Genomic DNA, 22,306 nt, shown 5'->3' with positions numbered 1-22,306 from the left:
CTATGCCACTAACAAAATCACTAACTGCTCCTAATGATGCCTCTGGGCCAAGCTTCACTTTACTCCTGGTATAAAAACTACTTTTGTTGCCTGTAGCATGAATTTGCAAGTGACAAAAAGCAAAGGAATTATTCTTGTTATTATCCCAGTACATAACGGAAGGAAAGTGGTCAAATTCAGGAAAAAAACAAATAACAAAAACCCAAACCACAAAATGTTTGCTGTTTTTAGCTAGCTAACTAGTTAACTAGTGAAGAATAACTAAACTCCCAGATCTATGTAGATAAAAGCACTCTGCTGTCACTGTCACTTGCTGTCCCTACTGAGCCAGATTCAGTGCAAGAGCCAATGAAGATGTAACTGTCTGCCTGGGATTAAATTAGAGCTCTGAACAGTGGTGGGGTACTGACAGCTGGCTAACGACTGTGCTTTTGGACAGGCCTGACCAGTCATACTTCATTAGTTGTTTTTTTCTACTAACTCACATGTTCTCAGTGAGAATTTACCCAGGTTAAAACAGAAAATCAGCACAAGTCAGGCTCAAGAAGTTACGCTCATGAAACATTAAAAAAAAAAGTGCCTTTTTTTTTTCCCCCTCCTGTTTTCTGTAACTTTCAATGAATAGTATATGAAGATAAAACGTTTCCAGGAAAAATTCTCTTTGAGTGGAATTCTGTCCTGATGGAATAACACGCTGTTAGGGAAACAATACTGCCTGTACCAACCAGTACAGTATTTCTGGCAAATTTGCATCCAGTTAGTGACTTAGACTAACTTTTGAAATACCCTTAGCTTCAGTCTTTTATCTTGGGTACTAGTTCTATTTGCTACATCCTGTATTTGGTCCAAAACGCTTGCTTATTTAATGACAAAAATTCTTCAGTACAACAAGCTTTATAATTTTAATTCAGTATTTCAGAAATCGTAAGCTCCTGGAAAGTCATGAAGACCCTCCCTTTTTTAAATTTTAATTGCTTTATCCTCCCCATTTGTTTTTCTGCTTGCATTTTCCAGCACTCAGTGACAGTTCAAAGAATACTGTTATCACTGAGAATGTTTTGTTTGGAGTCAGAGAGAATAACTTAACATTACTTTCTTGTAAAGTATCCAGAGCTCTGACATAGTAAAAGTTGAACATGAAAAATATGCATACATCTTTTCTATGACATTATTGGAAATCACAGCTGGCAGCAACTTCAGAAATATTTTCAGTAGTTTCTTCAGTTTAACATTAAACACTAAATCAGAGCTGGTCAGGAAGGTTTGGGGAATTTTTGTCATTTTTCTCCAGGAAAAAGTCGAGAAAAACAGAATACATTTTTGAACATTGACATCTGAATATGCTGCATTTTTATGTGGGAAAAGAAAAGGATAGCACATTTTTTCCCCCACCAAATGGTACCAAAGCCTATTGTACAGGTTATTAGGATCTGACAAATTAGTAGAAAAAACAGGAGGTAGAAAACTTTACCAATTATTTCTGAGACTGTAGCTCAGAAATCCCATAATCTTCTACTAGCTATACTTTAAGAAAGTATACTAGGTGAGCAGCTCTGCTTCTGTACTGACCTTTAAATGACTGAGCACTGAGGTAAAAATCAACTAAACTGACCTTTGGTGTGCCCAAATTGACAGTTCTTCTGTTGTATATTGAATATTACATATTGAAGCTGCATCAGAAGTTCAGATTGGTTGTTAGGAAAAGATTCTGCACTGAGAGGGTGGTCAGTCCCTGTAACAGGCTCCCCAGGGAAGTGATCATTGCACCGAGCCTGTCAGAGTTCCAGGAGCAATTGGAAGACACTTTTAGTCATATGGTTTAGTTTTAGGTACACCTGTGATGGGCAGGGAGTTGGACTCAGTGATCCTTATGGGTCCCTTCCAACTTGAGATATTCTATGATTCTTCCATATTAATGAATAAATAGGCTTCATTTTTCTGACTTTAAGTAATACTGTAATTACTTCTTGCTCAGATGCATATGCAGCATATATAGAATTTGGTGACCTGAAGTCTACTCAAGCCAGTGGAAATATACTGCAATGAGTGGAGATTTAACAGGCCCTTAGCAACACAGACTGACAAATTTTTAATGCATCAGCATGAGGGAAAAAAAAAAAAGATTTTATTATCTCTTAAAATTAAAAAGTGCAATTAGACTTTGAGATCATGAAAATACTGTTCAACTATAATCGCACAACTTCAGATAGATTGAACACAATCATGTTTACTTAACAATTGAAATATGTTAGAAAAAAATTACACAAAAAAGACATCCTAACCAGCCTCTCTCCTCATGTATCTAAATGTGATTTATCTAAATTATAATCTCATTGATATAAGAAAATTGCAAAATACTATTGTAAGAGGAAAATGTTTGCGATATATGTTACCTATTTTGAGTGTGTCTGGGTGCACACTTCATTGGAAAAAGAGGAGAGTACAGCTCTGTTGCACGGAATATACTGACTGCATCATTTTCAGTGTAGTACCAACATTACACCCTATCAGAAGAGAAATCTTCAGAAAGGATGTGTTCCTGACATTAGATTGGGAACTAATCCTTCTGAGTGTGTGACCCACCAACTCATTTACAGAAATGGACCAGAAGAAGCTGAGAAAGTAAAGGGCCCAAAGCAGATGTTGCCAACTTTCTCTGCCTCACAGTGTTTAAGGTGTAGGCTCAGTGTTTTTCTGTGTGAGTGGCCTTTGACAGTGGCCATTCAGTGAGATAATGGCTCCACAAATAGAAAGCAAAAAAACTCTTTAGCTTGTGATGTTGCAGCTAGGAGATCCCCCCCTGCTCCCAGTCAGTGCAGACAATGAACAAAGGTTTCTGTAGAAGAACTGCAACAGTTTTTCTTTCAGTTTTCTCTTTTTCCCACTTTTCCTGACTTACTTAGTTGTGGCATTCTTATCACAGAATCACTCAATATTAGAATACAAAGAAAACGAAATCCATTCAGAACCTGGTTGACTTCCAAAACAGTGACCAAAAAGTATTTACCTGCCTCTTTTTTTGGTTGCAAAGTTATGTGCTTACTATAAGGACAGTTCCAGTCTGTTAAAACAATGTTTAAACAAAAGGATTTGCCATTTCCTACAGTACATGGACTAACGTAAATATCCACAGTTATGACATGATCACAAAAGCTTGGATCTCAGAGTTATCACAACCTTTCCACAAGATATTTATTAATTTTGGCTTTTGATGCCACTTGGAGCTCTGCATCTGCTTCACCAGGCCACACATGAAACAAATTCCCTAAAACCAGCAATTGTTTACCACTTGCTGTGGGTAAGAATATAGCCACTCAGATTTGAATAGTAGGGTCAGTCTTGCTATCAAAGCATAGTACTACATTTTACTACATTTAAGAAAAAATATGTATTTCATTAATCTTTTAATAGGATCACAGGATAATGATCCTAAATAAGCGTGGCCAGCAGGTTGAGGAAGGTCATTCTCCCCCTCTACTCTGCTCTGGTGAGACCCCACCTGGAGTACCGTGCCCACCTCTGGAGTCAGCACAGGAAAGGCACGGATCTGTTGGATCAGGTCCACAGGAGGGTCACAAAAATGATCAGGGGATGGAACACCTCTCCTATGAGGAAAGGCTGACAGAGTTGAGGTTATTCAGCACGGAGAAGACAAGGTTCCAGGGAGACCTTATTGAAGCCTTTCAGTACTTACAGAGAGCTTATAAGAAAGATGGGGACAAACATTTTAGCAGGGCCTGCAGCAATAAGACAAGGGGTAATGGTTTTAAATAAAAGAGGTAAGATTTAGACTAGATATAAGGAAAAAATGTTTTACAAGAGGGTGGTAGAGTATTAGAACAGGTGGCCCAGAGAGGTGGCAAATGCCCCATCCCTGGAAACATTCAAAGACAGGTTGGACAAGGCTCTGAGCAACCTAATCTAGTTGAAGATCTCCCTGACCATTGCAGTAGGGGGTTGGGACTAGATAACTTTAAAGGTCCCTTCCAATCCAAATTGGATTCTATGATAATTCGAGTTGGAAGGGCACTCAGGAGATCTTCAGCCCAAGCTGCTTCTTAAAGCAAGGTCAGCTGTGTACCCAGACCAGCATGACTTGGTCAACTCCAAAGGGCTTTGTACAATCAGGACCTCCATGGATGGAACCTGCACAGGCTCTCTGGGCAACTAATCCACTGCTTGATTATCCTCATGTTGAAGCTTCTCCCTATATCCAGTCTGAATTAGGCCTTGTTTCAACTCATGCCTATCATATCTCACTGTGAAGAGTTTTGCTGCACCTCCTTGATGACCCCCCTGCAGGCACCAGAAGCTGCTGCTAGGTGCCCTCGAAGTCACCTCTTCTCCAGGCTGAACAAAGCCCAGTCCCACAGATTTTCCTCACAGGGCAAGTAATCCAGCCTTGATTAGGCTTGGTGGCCTCCACTGAACTTGCTTCAGTTCATCAATATATTTCTTGTATGGGAAGGGCCCCAAACTGAACACGGTGTTCTAGATGCTGTCTAACAGAGTATCACTATTTATGTATATATAAAGCAAAGAATCTGTACTGTATCTTGCACTAACCACCAAGAACTTTTAAGGATTTTGAAGTGTTGCTTTCACGTTAAAAGCAAAAAAACCCAGAAGCATTACTGAGTAATTGTTATCATCCTCAAGTAACACTACAAAAAGGCTCACTTTCTGATAACAGAGCTAACAGTTCTCATTACAGGATCATGGGATCATTTAGCGAACTTGTGATAAACCCTGTTCTTGAAAGAGCTTATGTGCGCAAAATTGAGCAGGGAAGATGGAAATGTTTCCTGGTATGTGAAAAAGGAGACATCTGTACATTCTGTACAGTCAGGTACACACACAGGGAAAGTGACATCTCAGGAGACAACTCGTGCCTTTATCTGTTTGGGAGCCACAAATTGCACATCTATTACAGGAATTATTTAGCTTACTCCCTACAGCAAGGGAGCAGAAGACCTAATGCCTACTGACAACAGTGACATGACAGCTCAGCACTTTGACTTAAAACCTGACTCATAGGGACATCACTGCTCTTCAGAGGAAATCTGGGGCTGCAGATGTATGTGTTCTGCATACTTGGAGGCTAAACAGCTGTGCCTGCCCCCAGCAAGACCAGGCAGGCTGGGATTTCACATTGATGCCCTGTCACTGTTCAGAAAGGACTGCAAGAACTGGCAGTAGCAGGAAAAAAGGGAAGGTAACCCTACAGCCCTTGAAGGCACTTGGGAGGAAGAGACCTTGGTTCTAGCTGAGCAACCAGGATCATGTGTTTAATTCACTGACTTTTAAATGCAAAATTACCCTTTCCTCCCATGCAATTTCCTAGGCATAAAATCAGGCTCTCAGTTGATGACTGCCTTTCTGGCTTCATTGTTTCTGAGTTTGTAATTGCAAAATATCATATCATACAGGATAAGAAAGGTTCAGAAGCCTTATCTTGTTGAGTACTTGAAATGCAGTCTACTGTACAATATATTGGCTCCACCTCTACCTCACCTTCTGGCTGTGATTTAAATGAAGCAAGTAAGCCAGTCCTCTTGAAGATGAGGAATGGCTTAGATGGCTTAGGCTTGTAAATGCAGGAAAGTATTGCATGAAGCAAGCATCAAAATCATTCATGCAGTTATTGTTCAGAAGTGATATCTGCGCATTTCATAGTGGATCTCACTAGAGCATTTCAGAATTCAGAATATAGTTAAGGTCCAAATACACTATGAGGACTATGAAACAGCCAGATCACAGAACAAGTATCTAGTTGGAACAGCAATTCAGAAAAATATACCTGAGTTTGAATAAGAGTTTGTATAAGAGAAAGTCATTCAGGCACATTTCTGGTACCCAGATGGCTTATTTTTGTGCATGTTTTTTTCCATAGCTTTAATTATGAGAAGCTCTCAAGGATTATAATCGTCATAAATATTTGCATAGATAAATAATTAAAACTAAAATAAATGTGAGTCAAACTGTCCTTTGGGAAAGCGCAGGCTCCAGAGGTGTCACTATTTGTCTATTTTCTCATCAAAAACATGACTAGACATTTCTAACAAAATTCATCACTCAGTTGTGTGATGAATGAATGCTGTGAGGGCTGCACTGCCCTAATGAACAGCAGCATAAATTTGCTTAAAACATTTAAATTCCAAACATTATCATCATCTTTTATAGAAGTAGCTGGTTTTGAATTACTAATGACAATCACTACCATCCTATAACATTGATGTATATTGGTATTTCATTGTATCCTAAGCACAGAGAAATGCTTTCCAGTCAGTGTTGCCTTAATAACTCCAGAAGGAATTAAAAACAACTGTTGCCCCTATTTATAAACTTAGGACGGGTATATCAGCAGACCTATAAAACAACTAAGCAAACAACCTCTCCCTCAGTATTAAAAAAAAAAGAAAAAAGTGCACAATCAGATTTCAGTTGCCTGGGAAGTTTGAAACAGATTCAAGCTTAACCTCCCCCCTGAGTTTAGATTACCTTGGATACTCTGTTTGCAACCTCTCTGCCTACTGTCAGCCCCTGAACAAAGGTCCGTGCAGCAATGAACGCTCTAGTCACTTGAACCTTCAGCTTCCTGGGTACATCTCCAAACGGCTTCAGCTGGTCTGTGTACTTGCTTACACACTCCAAGTAGTCCTCAGTGAAATGGTACTGGGGGTTTATGAGCTGGAACATCCGCTCCAGCAGCCGAGCCCAGAAATCATTCAGCATTTCCTCCAAGTTCACGTTGCCTCCTGTGTAATAACGCTTCAGCTCTGTGAAGAGGTCCTGGAACACCTCCGAGTTCTGCATGTACAGCATGCCATATGTCCGGACAAACATATCATTTAAGGATCTTTCTGTGTTCTCCAGAAGTTCTCGGAAAAATTCTGCAGGGAGAACAAGCAGGTGTTAATGGATATACTAGTAAGGTACAAAAGGTTTTCTGATTGCATTCCTATGTTACCATTATTAAAGTTTGTTTTAATATGTTGTTACTACAGTGCTTTACTAGTGAGATACATCTATTTGGATAGGAAATAGCTTTATTTAGAGATAAGGAAAAATAGAGTATAACATGAATTCCCCAAGAAGGTAGAAAGATGTAGAACCTACAACACTGAACATGAAAAACCCATTTAAAAGCATTTCAGTGAGGGTAATTCCACTTCTTCATGTACTATTTGAACATAGCAATCCCTGTCCCTTGCAATACCCTCCACAGCCAGTATACTAAATCTTTTAAACTAAAAGTAAAGTAATTCATATGATGATTTAAATGAAAACATAATGATTTTAGAATAGCTAGATAATGATCAATTCAATTTTTCTGTTTTTTTACAATGCAGAATACCACCATGGAAATAAATCTGAAAACTTATCTGCAAAAACTCTTGAAGAGAATGTGAAAGACACCTGATTGGAAATGAGCAGAATCCCTCTTAAAAGTATTATATGTCCCGGTAATACTAAGAAACTATTAGTATTTTCAATCATTGTGTACTCTACTGAAGTACTAGAATCCTCCACCAGACATGTCACAGCCATCCTACTAATTCCAGTTTGTGCTAGCTTTTGGTTTTAGAACAGAAGACCTTGTGGTTTTTTGAAAGGATTGCAGACTTTACTGCTTCTGTGCCTTTTAACTACTTAGGCCCAAACCATACCCTATTTCTAAATCTGGGCTTATGGAATTTATTCTTACTGGAAGCTAAGCCCATGGCATACAGTGGAAATATGCAGTCATCTGTTCTGTTAAGATCCTTTAACTGCCATATGGCAGTTAGGTTTTCCCAAGAAATTCACTGAGCATGTACAGTAGTTCTTTAAACACATCTGAAAAGAGCAGGCTGGTTTTCAGAAGGTTTGGTTTTTAGAGGACCCCATCTTCCTACAGGGGTCACTTGTCAACTTTCTTAAACTTCCTATGGAAAAGAGTTCACTGACAGTTGTGGCCTGTAAGTGGGGCATTGCAGGCAGCAAGGCAGAGATGGCCATACCTTCACCAAAACACATGTATTTGCCGTGATTAAGTGATTTGCACTGATGCAGGAGTCATCATGCAGCCAACCGTGGGATACCAGATTCTAATTTTGTGGTCATTGTCCATAGACACATCTACGTGTGCTAACCGCAGGGACGTGCTGATTTCTTACAGTCTTGGCTAAGCTGTAATGTGAATATTCTTTTAACAAAGGTTTCTGCTGTGGCTACAGTGACTGATAAAAATGAAGAACCACTGCAATGCTAAAGACAGGATGGCAATTAAGACTATGTAAAAAAAAAAATCTACACTTAATTTCCAGACTTGCAACTGTGATCAGCTGAAAGCAGAATCCACCGAACACCGTGGACCAGTCTACAATGACTCAGTAAGAAAAGAGTCTCTTCTTTTTGGCAGAAATTGTGCAGAGCTGCTGTCTTTGATCTCCCAGGTAACTGCAAAGGGGTTACCATGAGAATGTGTACACACAACATTGATAACATACTGCATCAAAGAATTTATTAAACGGAAAATATATTCTAATAAATATACCAATGTCTAAACTGTCATTAAAACTACAACTCTTCATATGGAAAAAAATGCAACTAGAAAAGAGTATGCTTTTGTCAAATACTTTATGTAGGGAAAAGCAAAAAACACCCCAAACCAACAAAATCACAAAATCCAGAAAAAGAAATTCTTGTGATTCTTTGTTGCCAGAATAACCTGAGGTCCACAACATACAGTCTTTGTTGTTTTTCCAAATTATCCACTAATTCTGACAAAGCTGTTTGAGACAAAAGCAAAACAAAGCTGTTTTTCACTGCTAGCCCTGACCTGGTGGTATCCTTGATGTCTGAATCATCCTGATTGCTACTTTATACACTCAGCATTTCTTCTAAGAAATAATGCACACTAGCTGGGCTGCTGAATACATCTGGCTCTCCAGTCACAGACTCTGGAAGGCTAAAAGATGGCAGAGAACTTGGGGTTGAAATTAAAATATGTTTTAAGGTTGAAGCCAGACTTTCAGACTAGTGCAACTGAACAACTGGGAAAGACAATCAAGAAAGCAATGTATCCAGGCCCCTTGCCTCCTCCTCCATAAGGCTCTGTATGCTGGGGGGACTGCTGTAAGCAATTCACATGCTGGCTCCTCCCAGTCTATAGCTACACTGGAAATGACACTATTTATCTTAAAAAGATCAGACCATTGCATAAGTCAGTCACAGCAAAGCATAACCAAGTTTCGTGACAGCTCCTCTTCTCTGAGGTTGTTAGCCTACTACTACTTTTTTTTTTTTTTTTTTTTTTTTTTTTTTTTTTTTTTTGAGGGGGATATTATTTAACAGTCTCACAGTCAGTTTGCTGGAAGCCAACCAAACTTTTCAGGCAGGGCTGGACTTTTATTCTGTGCTTGTACAGCATTGGCACAATGTGGTCCATGCTGGTCACAATCTTTATTTATACAGTGGTACAAACAACAGTAACACCACAAGCTTAAATTTCACGCTAGTCCAGACATGACACCATACACACACATTCTGTAGGAAAGCTAATGTCCTCTAAATAGCAGATTTGTTTAATTTTTAGTCTTTTCATACGTCTCCAGTCTTTGAGAGCTATTGCCTAGAGTAAGTTGTTATGTCATTAAAAAGTTAGACCGTTAGTCTTCTGTATGCTTTGATACAAAAGACAGTTAAAGAGAGTTATTTGCATCAGTAAGCCTATGCAGGACCAGGATAATAAAGCAGCAACAACTACAAAATTGGATACCTTTTTAGTTCCAGAGAGAAAGAGATCTCCTCTGTTGTACTAATTAGAAAAATTCTCAGTGAACTGCTGTCCAGCAAAATGAATGCTGCTGTGAAGGATTACTTGCTTTTTTAGTCCACAAATCTTCCATACATCAAGAAAGTAGTCTGCTTTGTGATACATATGTACAGAAACTGTTCTGGCATAACTGGGTACTTGCCCACTTACATCAGGAGAAACTGTGCTTGCTTCTGCAAAGGTTGGATATTTCCATGGTCTTCACAGTAATTTAAAGATTTTATGTTCATTGCAAAGATGACTTTTCATCAAGTTGCAGGTAGCTTTTGAAAAATAATGTAATATTTCAGCTCAAAAAAAAAGAATGAAGATGAGACAGACATTAGTCATGTTGCTTAATGTGCTTCTGGAAGGCACTCAAGTACTAGGGTGGGAGAGGAGAATATATATAAGACAGAGCTGCACAGTGTTGTAAAATATATATCTTGTGAATTTTTTTGCTGCCAAAATAGGCTGTCATGAGAGTGTTAATACTGGAAATATTTTTTCCTAATTTTAAGTGGTGATTCATTTATATGACAGAATATGTCCTGGGTATGTCTTACGTTGCAAACATGGCTTTATACAGCTTTCATTTATTAGCTGGAGGATCTCAGGAAGGTTCTGGTTATGAGGCAGTTGGAAAGGACGAGGTCTAAGGCACACTGAGCTACTGAAAAGAGGGAGAAAAGATTGCTATTTCAAACCATTACATACCCTATACAGGCTTAAATGGTGAGTTTGCAGTCAATGGATAACACTTAAGCTAGTTTTCATTTTTAAACATAATTTGTAAGTTCAGGATGCTTGATATATAATAATTGTCTCTAGTGAAAGGACAAAATGCATTACTAGTCTCTTATTGAATGGTAGGTACTGCTCTCAGACTAAAAACTGGGTCTTGTTAATTCTCACACTACCTTGTCAACTGAGAGCTGCCTTTCTCACTCTAACATAGGCAATCTAGTGTCATACTGCAATTCAACCTGGGAGCTAGCTTAATTCCAAAGTGATGACTAGTTGTCACATAAGTCAGTGCATCAGGATTGGGGATAATACTGCAGCATGACGTGATGTAATAATTGCCTTCAACAAAATATAATCCCAGCCATCTAGAGGCAATTATTAGGTAAACAAAGGTTTATTATGTTGGAGCTGATGTTCTATAATCATGCCCAGCCTGATAAATTCCCATATATTTTGTTTTCCATCTGTAATGTAAGCAAAACCAATATTTAACTATAGCACAAGATACGAAGCTAAAAGCATTCTTCATTGTCCAGTTCCCAAAACCCAAAAGATATGTATGAGCTTTAAGACCAAAAAGACCAAAAGGAAATTTCATTTAATTACCATATATTCTGCTCACCTTTCCTTTTTAGCAGAACTTAAGATCTGAATGCTATACCATGGTGCATCTGATACCCGAGAAAAAAACAACTCAGCTGCACAGAGCTCTTAAGAGATTCTGGACGGGGATATAAGTCTGATTTTGTATCAGCCTTTATGGACAGCATTGCTCAGGGTGGCATACTGATTTCATCCATCATTGACTAACACCACCCAAAACATACAGGCAGTTCCCCATTATAGCCTTGTTCTCCTGCTTGTGGGCATTGATTTCCAAAGAGCTCTGAGGACTGAGACATAGAAATTCTAGTGACCTACCATTTACTGTGAAGATGTGTGTGCATCTACACCCTATGTGGACTTTAATTATCTAACTTCATCCCACATCTTTGAACTTCTCAGTCCTGGTAAAGCTCATGGAAATAAGGATATTAGAATTCATGTAAGCTGACTACCTTTTTGGACAGAAAGGTTCTTTGGTGGTTCTTTAAGTACAGATACTTACATTCATGACATACATCAATGGCAGCCTTTTCTTTTTCTACCCTCCCCCGCTCTCTCCCCACCCTATTTCTGTCTCTTGTTGTTCACAAAATCATTCTTGAAAAAAAAATTTTGGTGAACTCTTCATCTTTTTGTAGGGTTCTTGCAAAGGGTTTGTTTTTGTGGTTTTTTTTTGGTTTGGTTTTTTAAAAAAGTATTTTTTAAAATACTTCACAATGGTATCAATTAGTGAAAGTTGTGATTTCTCTCAAGGAAATTCAAGTGACATTAACCTTTGTGGTTTCTATGCTTTTTAATTTTCCAACTTTTTTTTTTTTTCAGGTTTCCAGAGACTTTCTTCTAATAATAACTAACCTTACAGAACAAAAAATAACTCAATCTACTTTCCTGATTGAGCAGAAATTGCTGTAAGGAGAATACTTAGAGCAGATTTCCCTTCCCCCCCCCCCACCCCCCCCCCCACCCCCCCACCCCCCGTTTTTGACATTACATTTGTATTTATATTCAAGAGTGAACAAATCATATGCAACAGGCTACCAGTGCATAGGTATTACTTTTTAGTGAGCCTAAATAACTATTTTAAAAATTCTGTTAAAGCTTTGACCTTTCAACTGGGAAACAAATTTCATATCCCATTAGGAACAACAAAAGCTGCAGTGTGATGAGGTCTGTTGAAAATTGATCTCCTTTTATAAATAATTTTGAATACATATACATTGCATTTAAAGCTAAGAAATACAAGTCAATAATTAAATGTGTGCTATAATTACACATTTTTAGAATAGATGATTTACATCCTCTACTTAGGTCTTGGGTAATATAACTTACGGGTGAAGTGATTTAGCTGTTAATGGATATCGATACCTTTCTAGAATGTCCTATATCTGTAAATATCATGACATTATGAAATCTTTTTGATGCTACTAAATTTTTTAGAAGCCAGTGCAGCCTCAAAGGTTGTGAGTAAAGATGTGGGTCTCTCTCCCCTCTTTAATCCCTCTATTTCTCAGACTACTGCAGGACTTGATAACAGAATATAATTCACTGTGATCTTCTTCTCTGCCTCCTGCCCAGAGTCTATGACTTATTCTCCCTTATGGGTCAGGCTGTTGCAAGGAAAGAAGGAAAGCCAGGGGAAGCAGACCATTGAGGCTCCATCCTTAGCTGCTCCTCACTGTGAAGCACAGAGATAATGCAGACAGCACTGTCCTGTGCTAAATAAGGGACAGGAAGATGGGGAAGAAACACAAACACATCTATCATGGGCTCAGCTGGACAGGTTAGATCAGGTGCAGGCAAATGGAAAAAAAGCTAGGCTGATATGTAAACATCAAATGCCATTATCACAATAGAAACCTAACCTGGCAAAGAACTTAGGGCATTATTTAAATCCATTATACAAAAAACTTATTGTACAAATGAACATCAATATAGAGTTAAAGGATCTGTCATCTACTCAAAGCTGATTACATGCAGTGGTAGAGGTCTATAAGACTTTATTCTGCAACACTGAAATCAATAAAAACATCATCAACAACTTCAGGGGATGCAGGTGCAACCTTTAAATGCTGAACTTACTGTTTCTTCACTGCAAAAGGTCATTTACTAACACTTGAGTATCTCTAAAAGGGAGACTTGATCCTGCCACTGATGCTACATAGACTATCCTGTAACTAGGTGAAACACATCACTTTCACATGAGAACTATTAAATTAGATATTAACACATACTCTTTGAAATCTTTATTGCTCTCTAGAATGTCAGTTCATATTCTGTTGCATCCGGTACTTTATACTGATGAGGTATCCTTGATTATAAATACAAAACCTGAAATTCCCAAGATCCCCTCAAAGAGTTCATTGAACTTATGGCAATAACCAAGAAAGAAAATGCTAGGAATAAGAACAAAGCAATGAGATAACTTTACCCATAATTTATATATACAGCAATAATTGTCCCTGAAGGTTCTACTTTCATTATCAAGTGGAAAATGCCCAAATGAAGTACCCATAAAACGTAAGCAAAATGTTACATGGCATCAGAAGGCAACATTCTAGAATATTTATGAATGGGCATTTAAATGCTTACAGCAGTAGTACTGTCATGAATATCCATGACCAAAGAGAGGCATGTAGCATTTTGTGGGTATCTGTGAATTTTAGAATGATGAATTTTACATCATATGTTCATAAAAATGCATAACACCTCCTGAAACATTCATGAGTCACCACAGTTTATTCTGAAAAACATTTAAAGCTTTCATGAAAATGATATTAACAATATATAAACTAAGGGGCTCAGTGCAACAATAGTTTTAAAATATAGAGATTGTTCTGTTCTTCCCAACGTACCACTAGAGGTTATTAAACATCCAGTTCAATAGTTAAGGAGATTTACCATTTTACATTTTGTATGAAAATTCTTTGTCACGCCTATAATCTACAACAATCTCTTAAACACATTAAAAGTTTGTTGACTTTTAATACAGGGAAGTGTAAGGTGGACCAGAGGACACAGGGGAAAATTAACAACAAATTGCCTTGCTACAAACCAGATAAAACCAATTTAAGCCAGAATAATTCACACATTCTGTCCAAAGAAGAAGAAAAAAAAGCAGGCAATTTTTTGGCAAGCAGCTCCCAAACCAGAGGCAGCATTTGCTATCTCTATACTCAGTCCTGCGGTCTTCAGAGGTCAGGTGTTGTGCTGGGGAGGAATGTGGCACTGAAGTCACTACATGCCTTCATGCCTGTTCTCAGGGTAGACAGCTTGAACTGACAAAGGGCAGGAGTCATTTGTCTGGAAGGAGGCTCTGGCTGGCCAGAGGAAAAAAATCTTCACTGACTTTTATTTACAATGTGGCGATTGAGCACAACCTGACAGAAGCAACACTTTGGAACTGGCCTTTGGAGGCAGAAATCTCAACCTGGACTTAGGCATGTATAGTACTGAGGAGGCCTGCTTTGCCTCTTTTAGAATAGTGTCTTTTTTTGTTTCTTCCTCCCATTTTAAACAAAATAAGACTACTGTGAAGATCTGTCATTGAGAAGTTTGAAAGCCAGTTCTTGGGCATTATTCAGCTTCAAGAAGAGAGGGTTTTTTTTTTTTTTTAAGTATCTACTGGATGGCATCCATTTGGCGAAGTATCCAGTAGGAAGTGCAGCTCCTGAATCCCAGTGTGGAAAGACAGGTATCAAACAGATCAGGCTGGGTGCATCATGATATGTTTCAAATTAGAACTGTAGCTACTTGCATGTCACATTTGCAACTGCAGAGAGCTAAGGCATATTTACACAATTGTACTTATTTAATGTAACTGCTGTAAACCCATTGCTGTTTTCCTTTCCATCTCATTTCACCTTTCTCCCTCTTTGAAACAAGCTCATTTTAGTTTTTCTACAGAAAACAGTACATGACATCAAAAAAACCCTCTAAGATGTGAGACGTGAGACAGACACTAGTGCAATAACTGCAAAGATTTCTATGTGAGCTAACTGGCAGAAGCCTGCTGTAAGAACAGTTTGAAGTTTGACTTCCTATTGAAATGATTATATATATAAAATCAACTTTGTATATAAGTCTGCAATTTAAGAGGTAATGAAGTCATGTTGATGGTTTTTGCGGACACCCCTGAATGCAGCTAATAACTTCTCTTATGGTTTAACACCACTAACAAAAAAGATAAAACTACCTCCAAGATAACTAACTTACTTTCGAGCTTATCCAGTTTCCCTACATCCACACTCAAAGGAACTCCATGCACCATTGAGGCCAAGCAGTACGAAATCCAGGCTGTTATCCCAGCTGTTTTTTTGACTATTTGGACACTCCGCACAGTACTATTTTTTTACTGTAATAATACAGAGGTATGACTGAATTGCTTGCTTGTAAGTTGAGCTACATGGTCAAACTCCACTGAAGGAACAACTTTTACTTTTCCTTTGTGACATCAAACTAAGCCAATTTACATGTCAGGAAGTCAACTTACATGTTCTCAGTTTGTTAGAGGGATAAATTATTTTCCCCTAAGTTAATAGTAGGAAAGTTAAGGAGCAGCAACGGTCCTAGAGATCAGATTTGGGCAATCAGTGACTTAAAACAAGGGAATGCATAAAATCATAGATTAAGGATAAAGTTAAGGATTAAGGTTAAGGATAAAAGCATTGGTGTCTGAGAAGCTACACATGAAAGAAAAGATCTGTTACTTTTGAAGAAAACAGTCTTTCTGTTTCTGGATCTGCGTTCATGAGCTGGTAGAAAGACCTTGGGTCCCCTACAGGGCTTTGTGAAGTCAATAAACTTTGCGACCTGGATGTTTCAAAGATCAGGATTAAAAAAACAAAGTTTGTATTTGAATAGCTTTAAAGTCAACACAAATCTTCATCTGCAGACATTAGTTCACTGGATTAGGATGCTGCGTGATTGATTTTTATCTGACCTACCTTCTCAACAGAAACCTTTTTCCCTCCTAAGAGTGAGTCTACTTGGAAAGGTTTCTAGTCAGAAGGAAACTTAGATGTAAGATATGGTACAATGAACTGAAAAACTATCTTTGCAAGACTGATATATATTTAGGGTTACATTAGATTTCAAACAGTAAAGTCTACTTTTTCTTTGATTGAACTACACAGGAGTAGCCTTAAAACTTCTAGGACAAGTTTATTTGGGGAATTGGTCCCATTTATTAGCTGCTGTATTGCACATGGTGTTTCCAACTAAATGGATTTGGCAGGTAGTGGTACCAAAGTTTTGTGCTTCTATGCTGATGTACTGATGAGTTGCTGAATCTATTGAACAAATTGATAAGAATATTTCAATGGACCCACAAGTTGTTGACTTTTTAAGCAAACAATAGCTTTGACTCTTTCCTATGCTCCCGCGATGAAACAATGTGGCTCAGTAGGAGCCAGGAGCTCTGCAATCTATTTCTGGATTTCCAGGCCTTCTGCCATTTACTGCTTCTTCCATCTTCTCTGCAGCCTTCAGACCCAGGTGTCTGTCATCCCTACCATACAAATTTTATCCCTCTCTCTCAGACAGATGTAATTCCTCACATTACATGGTTTTTATCTGACAGTTTGACTGGGGAGTGCAGGCACAGACCATATTTTCCTCATTGGTGTCCAATGCTTCCTCCTGAGCCGAATGGAGTGAAGATTCTGGGTCATTTTTGGTAGCAGTCTTCCCACTTGATGCCTAGAATTAGTGCTAGACACTATTTCCTTGTGTAATATTCTGGTATTTCTCCAGCTTTTTTGGCCATAAGATTAACGCTGTGCCATGTTTGAGCTGAAACTCCCACCAACTGTTTTGTCATGGTTTAACCCCAGCCAGAAACTAAGCACCACATAGCTGCTTGCTCACTCCTCCATCCAAATGGGGAGAAACATTCAGACATATGACGTGGTAAGGGGCAGATAAATCAGTAGAGCTAGAAAAATAGGGATTTCTTTGAAAAGGAGGCAAAAGAGAACACATCTTCTGTCTTTTAATTGAGACAACATACTTCCTTGAATGAAGACCTAAATAATTGTGAGAAGACATTCAAACTCACTCTAAAACAGTGATAACTTCTGAAAAATGGAAACATTAGGTATGCTATATATGAGGTGACGCTAATTACACTGCTCCTTTTCCATAATAAGAAACTTCATAAGTACATTATAATTTTATGTAGCCTAGATGGCCTTATACTTTAAGTGCTTCCACATTTACAAACCATATAATTAGAAATGCCTTTCCAATAGGTGACTTTTATATTAGGGTTCAGCATTAAATTATATTGCTTTTTCAACCCATTATCTAGAAAATATTCTCCACTTTCACTGAAGAAGCATTATTTTATTAGTTGCATAATCCTCTCTTGTAAAGACCACATGTTCCCTCAGACTTGCTGATAAAATGTGTATGTATAATACATTTCAATTGATTTTTTTATGTTTAATCTCACAACAATTGCAGTAGGTGCCATACAGCCTACCTAATATGTATTTAGTCATTAAGCACTTTAATTAGTGTTACACACCCATGTATAGTTTATAGGGTTAGTCCCTTAATACAGTAAAAGTTAGTTAATGTGGCTGGAAATGTAACTGTAGTGGGTACTGAAAAATCATTTTTTCTTGATTGCACAGAAACAGCAGCTTTTGTCTCTGGAAACCAGAGCTATACAGAAATATTTCATGACACCATAAATACCCTGGACTTTGTTGTTGTTATTACATGTTTTTGGTTTAAAATTAGCCTCTTCTAAACATTTTTACTTATTCTGAGGAGCCTCAAAGTTTGTACATTCTGTCACAGGGTCTGATTTAATCTGATTTAGCTGAAAGTCATGATTCCTTATACTCTGAGCATCAGCATAATCTACTACAAATAGAAATTTATTTTGGCATTGTTTTACTTTGGTTGGTTTTGGTTGTTGGTTGTTTTTTTTTTTAAAAAAAAATAAATTGTGACTACACTATGGTTATGACCTAAGAATTAAACAGCTTCCTACTTTGCATACAACTGCTTCTCTGTCTCTGGAAAATCTCAGAGCAACCCTCTATTTCTTTTTCCTTTGTGATGTTATGAATTTTGACAGCAAATAAAAAATTCAGTCTCATGTTATTTTGCTGCTGGCTGATACATTGGCATCAGGTCCGAAGGGCCTCTCGTTATCCTTCAAAGCTAAATGTGAGACCATAAATATATGGTCTGCTCTGGATGGATAGAAAAGCCAGAGGCACAAATCCAGACCCACCAGGAGCAACTAAAGGATTAGAAAACTACACATTTTAATCTTTTGGATTACTTCTATATTCTTGAAGCAATCATATGGCTGAGGCTGACATTGCCACAGAACAGAACTTAATCACATTTCTGTTTTTAAAACAAGAAGTAAGGTCACCACTGTTATTAACTTAATCATATATATAATTCAGAGCATAATATAAAATTTAGAAGGTTCAGGCAAACAAGGACATGGAAAAACAATGCCTTCTCATTAAAGCTTTTTCAAAATGTCAGGTAAGCTTTAAAAAGACATAACACTTGAGAAATGATTTTTACCTGAGGTAGGAGAAGGAGAACTTCTGAATTAGTAAAAATATAACATTATTTTTTAACATCTCATGGAATCTGCATTCCTTGCTTCTGTCTATCCATATCAGGTGGACATTAACGTGGTCATGAGTCCTGAACCTTTTTCTTTTACTATTTTCTTATTTATTCCTTCTGTCTTAGATTTTTCTTGATAGATATGCCAAGGAAGTGATTAACATTTCAGCCTAGTAGGCAGCAGCCATTTGGGTCTGCTAATCTGTGACACAGAAGAAAAGGATGGGAATAAGGTAACATTGCTTTGCTTGGATTATTGTTAAAAGGTTTAAATTTTCACTGACATTCTGCCCCTTTGATTCCTGTTATCCTGACCTGGAATATTTTCGGTCTATATTGTGAACATGTTTCCCTGAGCATCTGTTTACCCAATCTTTCTTTGAACTGCTGATGGTAATGAATCTCCTTCCTCCAGCCCCAACTGCTGCCTTCAGTTATCATCAAGCACAGGCATCAGCTAGAGCTCTAATCTTGCTCTGATGGATGGAATACTAACCTCTCACAAGATTAGAGACACAAGGTGCTCTAGAGATAATAAAATTCAAATAGGTTTATTTCAAAGGGCAACTCAATCTCGATTTTGTTCATGGGTCACTTGACAGATCATTTGCCAATGTAGTTTTTGTGTCCTTCTGTGTCTGGCCTCTGTGCAGTGCTCCAACTATTTCAAATTAAGCGGGCCCCAACAGGCAGAGTTCGGCAAGGGTCTAGCTCAGCAAAAATAGCAAGGTACTCATTCAGCATGGAGCTGGCAACTTTGCTATAAGTACGTCTTAGGTGGGTGATGGAAAAGTTTTTCTTAGCATTTTCAGGACGGCATAGAAATGACAGCAATGATAAGCATTTTGAATGTTTTGAATTTTAAACTCTTGTTTGATCGTGGAGCAAAAATCTTGCTAGCATCGTGACAGCCAGCTGTGCAATATATGCAGTAGCTGCAAGTTAGGAGATTTGTAGCTCGTGAGCGACTATTTTTAATGTGCTTGTCGAGCACAACTATGCAGAAGTGTTTACAAATCAAATATTTACGTCATGTATCTACAGGAATTAAGACAAGGCTCTTACAGGTGCTGAAAGAAGATTCCTCTAGATGACAGTTGCAGTCTTTGATGTTACATACATCAGTTAGGACCCTATGTGGATAAAATGGGTAAAATCTCCAGCAACCTCTAAGGCTGTAGCTTGCACCTATTCAAAAATACCAATTGACCTAGCTCTGGGGTTTAATAAAGCAAAACTGGTTATACCTACTTAGAGAAAAAAATATTGAAGTCAGTGAGTATAATGTCTGGCCTTCATTTAGGAGTAGGATTAAAGGAATTAAAAGGCCCATATAAACCAGACAGCTAAAGCTACAGGCATGTATAGTGCATGCAAACTACAGCATTTTTCCATGAATAAGCCAGGAGGCTGGAGGCTGGCTTGTGTGTGTAGACGTTAGCAGTTGGACTCCTCTCCAGAGGAGAGAGGGAAAGAGGGGACAAAAAGCAAATGAAGCACTTTAGAAGTACACATAAAAGGAGCCATGAAACCTCAGAGAAAGTCAGAGGGATGTTGTGTGCTCAGATCCAGGGCAGCACTGAAAAAAGTATACTGTAGAAGTTTTTGTTTTTTTTAAATTTGCTCAGAAATATTAAACCCTGTATTTCTTCTACAGAACTTGTTTCTTGAATATTTATAGGGATGAGAGTTTAGAATAACAAATCCTTTGGAGGTAAGATTGCTTTCTTTTAGTTTCCCAAAACAAGGAAAACTAAATCATATTTAAAATTCAGTGGTTGATGGGTTTGCATGATAACTAAGTAGGACAGATTTGATGGCATATGCATCTAAAATGTGTACTGGACTAGGTCTGAAATCTGGAAACTGGGAAATAAAGATTTTTTCACTGTTTTTAAAGCCTTAAAACTACATGAAAAATGTATTCTCATTTTGAATATTTCAGCTGTGACAGCTCACAAACTAGTCTATTCCTAAAACTGCAATCATGTCTCTGGAGCCCATTTACATTGTTTAAATTTCATAATTGAGTGACTCCTTAATATTTCAAAAACTGTTTCTGTTTTCATGAAGTTTTAATATAGACAGTTCACTTGTCATTATTTTCCTTTATAGTAAGAAGCTCTTGAAACTAATTTTATGGTATGTGTTTTTAAAAATGCCAAGAAATAACTCACTACATATGAATCCTGCGATCTTGTGACCTTGTGAACTTATGTGTTTCTTTGTCTAGTTTCAGTACTAAGCATCAGACATTAATTTTCTGTAAATATATGTGAAGTAATCTTTAGGCATACAAGGTGGGAGGATATGCATACCTGAGGAGTTAAGTCTTTTTCTTAGAGGATGTGAATTTTTCAGATAATCATCTGTCTTTGCCACTTCACTGCCAACTCTATCAAGCTATGTCTAATTGTCTATCCATGATAGATGCAAAATGGGCTATGAAATTGCCACAGGATCATACAGGCCAGAGAACAGAAAATTAAGGTCTGTGTTACCTAAATTGTTCACACAGAAGGGGACTGCCTCAAATCAAGACTTTTCAGGAATATCAAAGCTCCCAATCAGCTGCTGTAGAGAAGGGTACAACTAACAACCTGGGCTGCAGGCAGATGCTATAACTCTGCAAGAGTCAAGGGCTAGGGTGGAGGAAGGAGAGACAGGGAAGCAGTCACCGTGACCAGCCTGACAGACTATTCACAGACTAATCTCCAGAACACAGCGTGTATTAAAACTTGAAAGATTCTAGTTTCTAGAAAAGCACTCCTTCATATAAACGTGAGTGCCTCTTCATCCAAATTATACAAGTAAAAAAGTAACATTTTACTTCAAGTCAAAACGCCAGTGCTAGTCTTGTAGGCTTTCAGGAAATTCACTTGCAAATAAAAGAATTACTGAGGAGCTCATCCTCTGGTTTAAAGCCAGGACTAGGTACGTGGAATCATGAAATCTAGCATCAGACCTAGCTCCAGATATAACTGCTGAGCTGAGTGCTCAGTAATCTGTTTTATAAAGCCTGATCTGCAAGCACACACAAAGAAAAGTCAAAGGACTTAATTTGATTTAAATGCAGCTGGCCTAATCACACACAGAAACAACCACAATAGTCAGACTAAGCTCTTTTCCAAAGAGGGACACTTAGCCTAAAACACGTAACATCAGGCTCTCCGCCATTAACTTTGAACATTTGTGGGATTAAATCAGACCCTTAACATTATGTTAATCTAGCTTTTTGTGGTTTATTTACAAGGTTTCCTCTAAATCTTGTAATTGTAATTGTTATTATGTATATAATAATTATTAGTCAGCTAGTTCTTAACTTCCACAACAGGCACTGTCAACTGTTATCATCTGCACTGCTAACCCGCCATAATGTCAGCAGAACTAAACCCCAAACAATTATACCACAAAAACTATGCACAAGTAGTGCCTGTAGCTTAAACAAATGAAAGCAAAAATCTCAGACTCCGTCCTGAAATTCTTTGTTCATTCCATTTTACATGAACAACACACAACTAAAATTATTTAAATTAATACCATACAGTAGGG

The 22,306-nt window shown here is 37.9% G+C and overlaps 1 protein-coding gene across 1 annotated transcript in view; it reads right to left on the bottom strand.

The window, feature by feature from the left end:
• Window positions 1–22,306, bottom strand: part of GPC6 (glypican 6) — a 770,432-nt gene that overhangs the window by 346,639 nt on the left and 401,487 nt on the right. The window contains exon 3 of the mRNA XM_040584160.1: window positions 6,502–6,893. Within this exon, the coding sequence (XP_040440094.1) occupies window positions 6,502–6,893 (392 nt within the window). The remainder of the gene's footprint in view (window positions 1–6,501; window positions 6,894–22,306) is intronic.

This window comes from Falco naumanni, chromosome 2 (genome assembly GCF_017639655.2).
Source record: "Falco naumanni isolate bFalNau1 chromosome 2, bFalNau1.pat, whole genome shotgun sequence".
Taxonomy (NCBI): domain Eukaryota; kingdom Metazoa; phylum Chordata; class Aves; order Falconiformes; family Falconidae; genus Falco; species Falco naumanni.
This window is presented reverse-complemented; position numbering and strand designations above follow the sequence as displayed.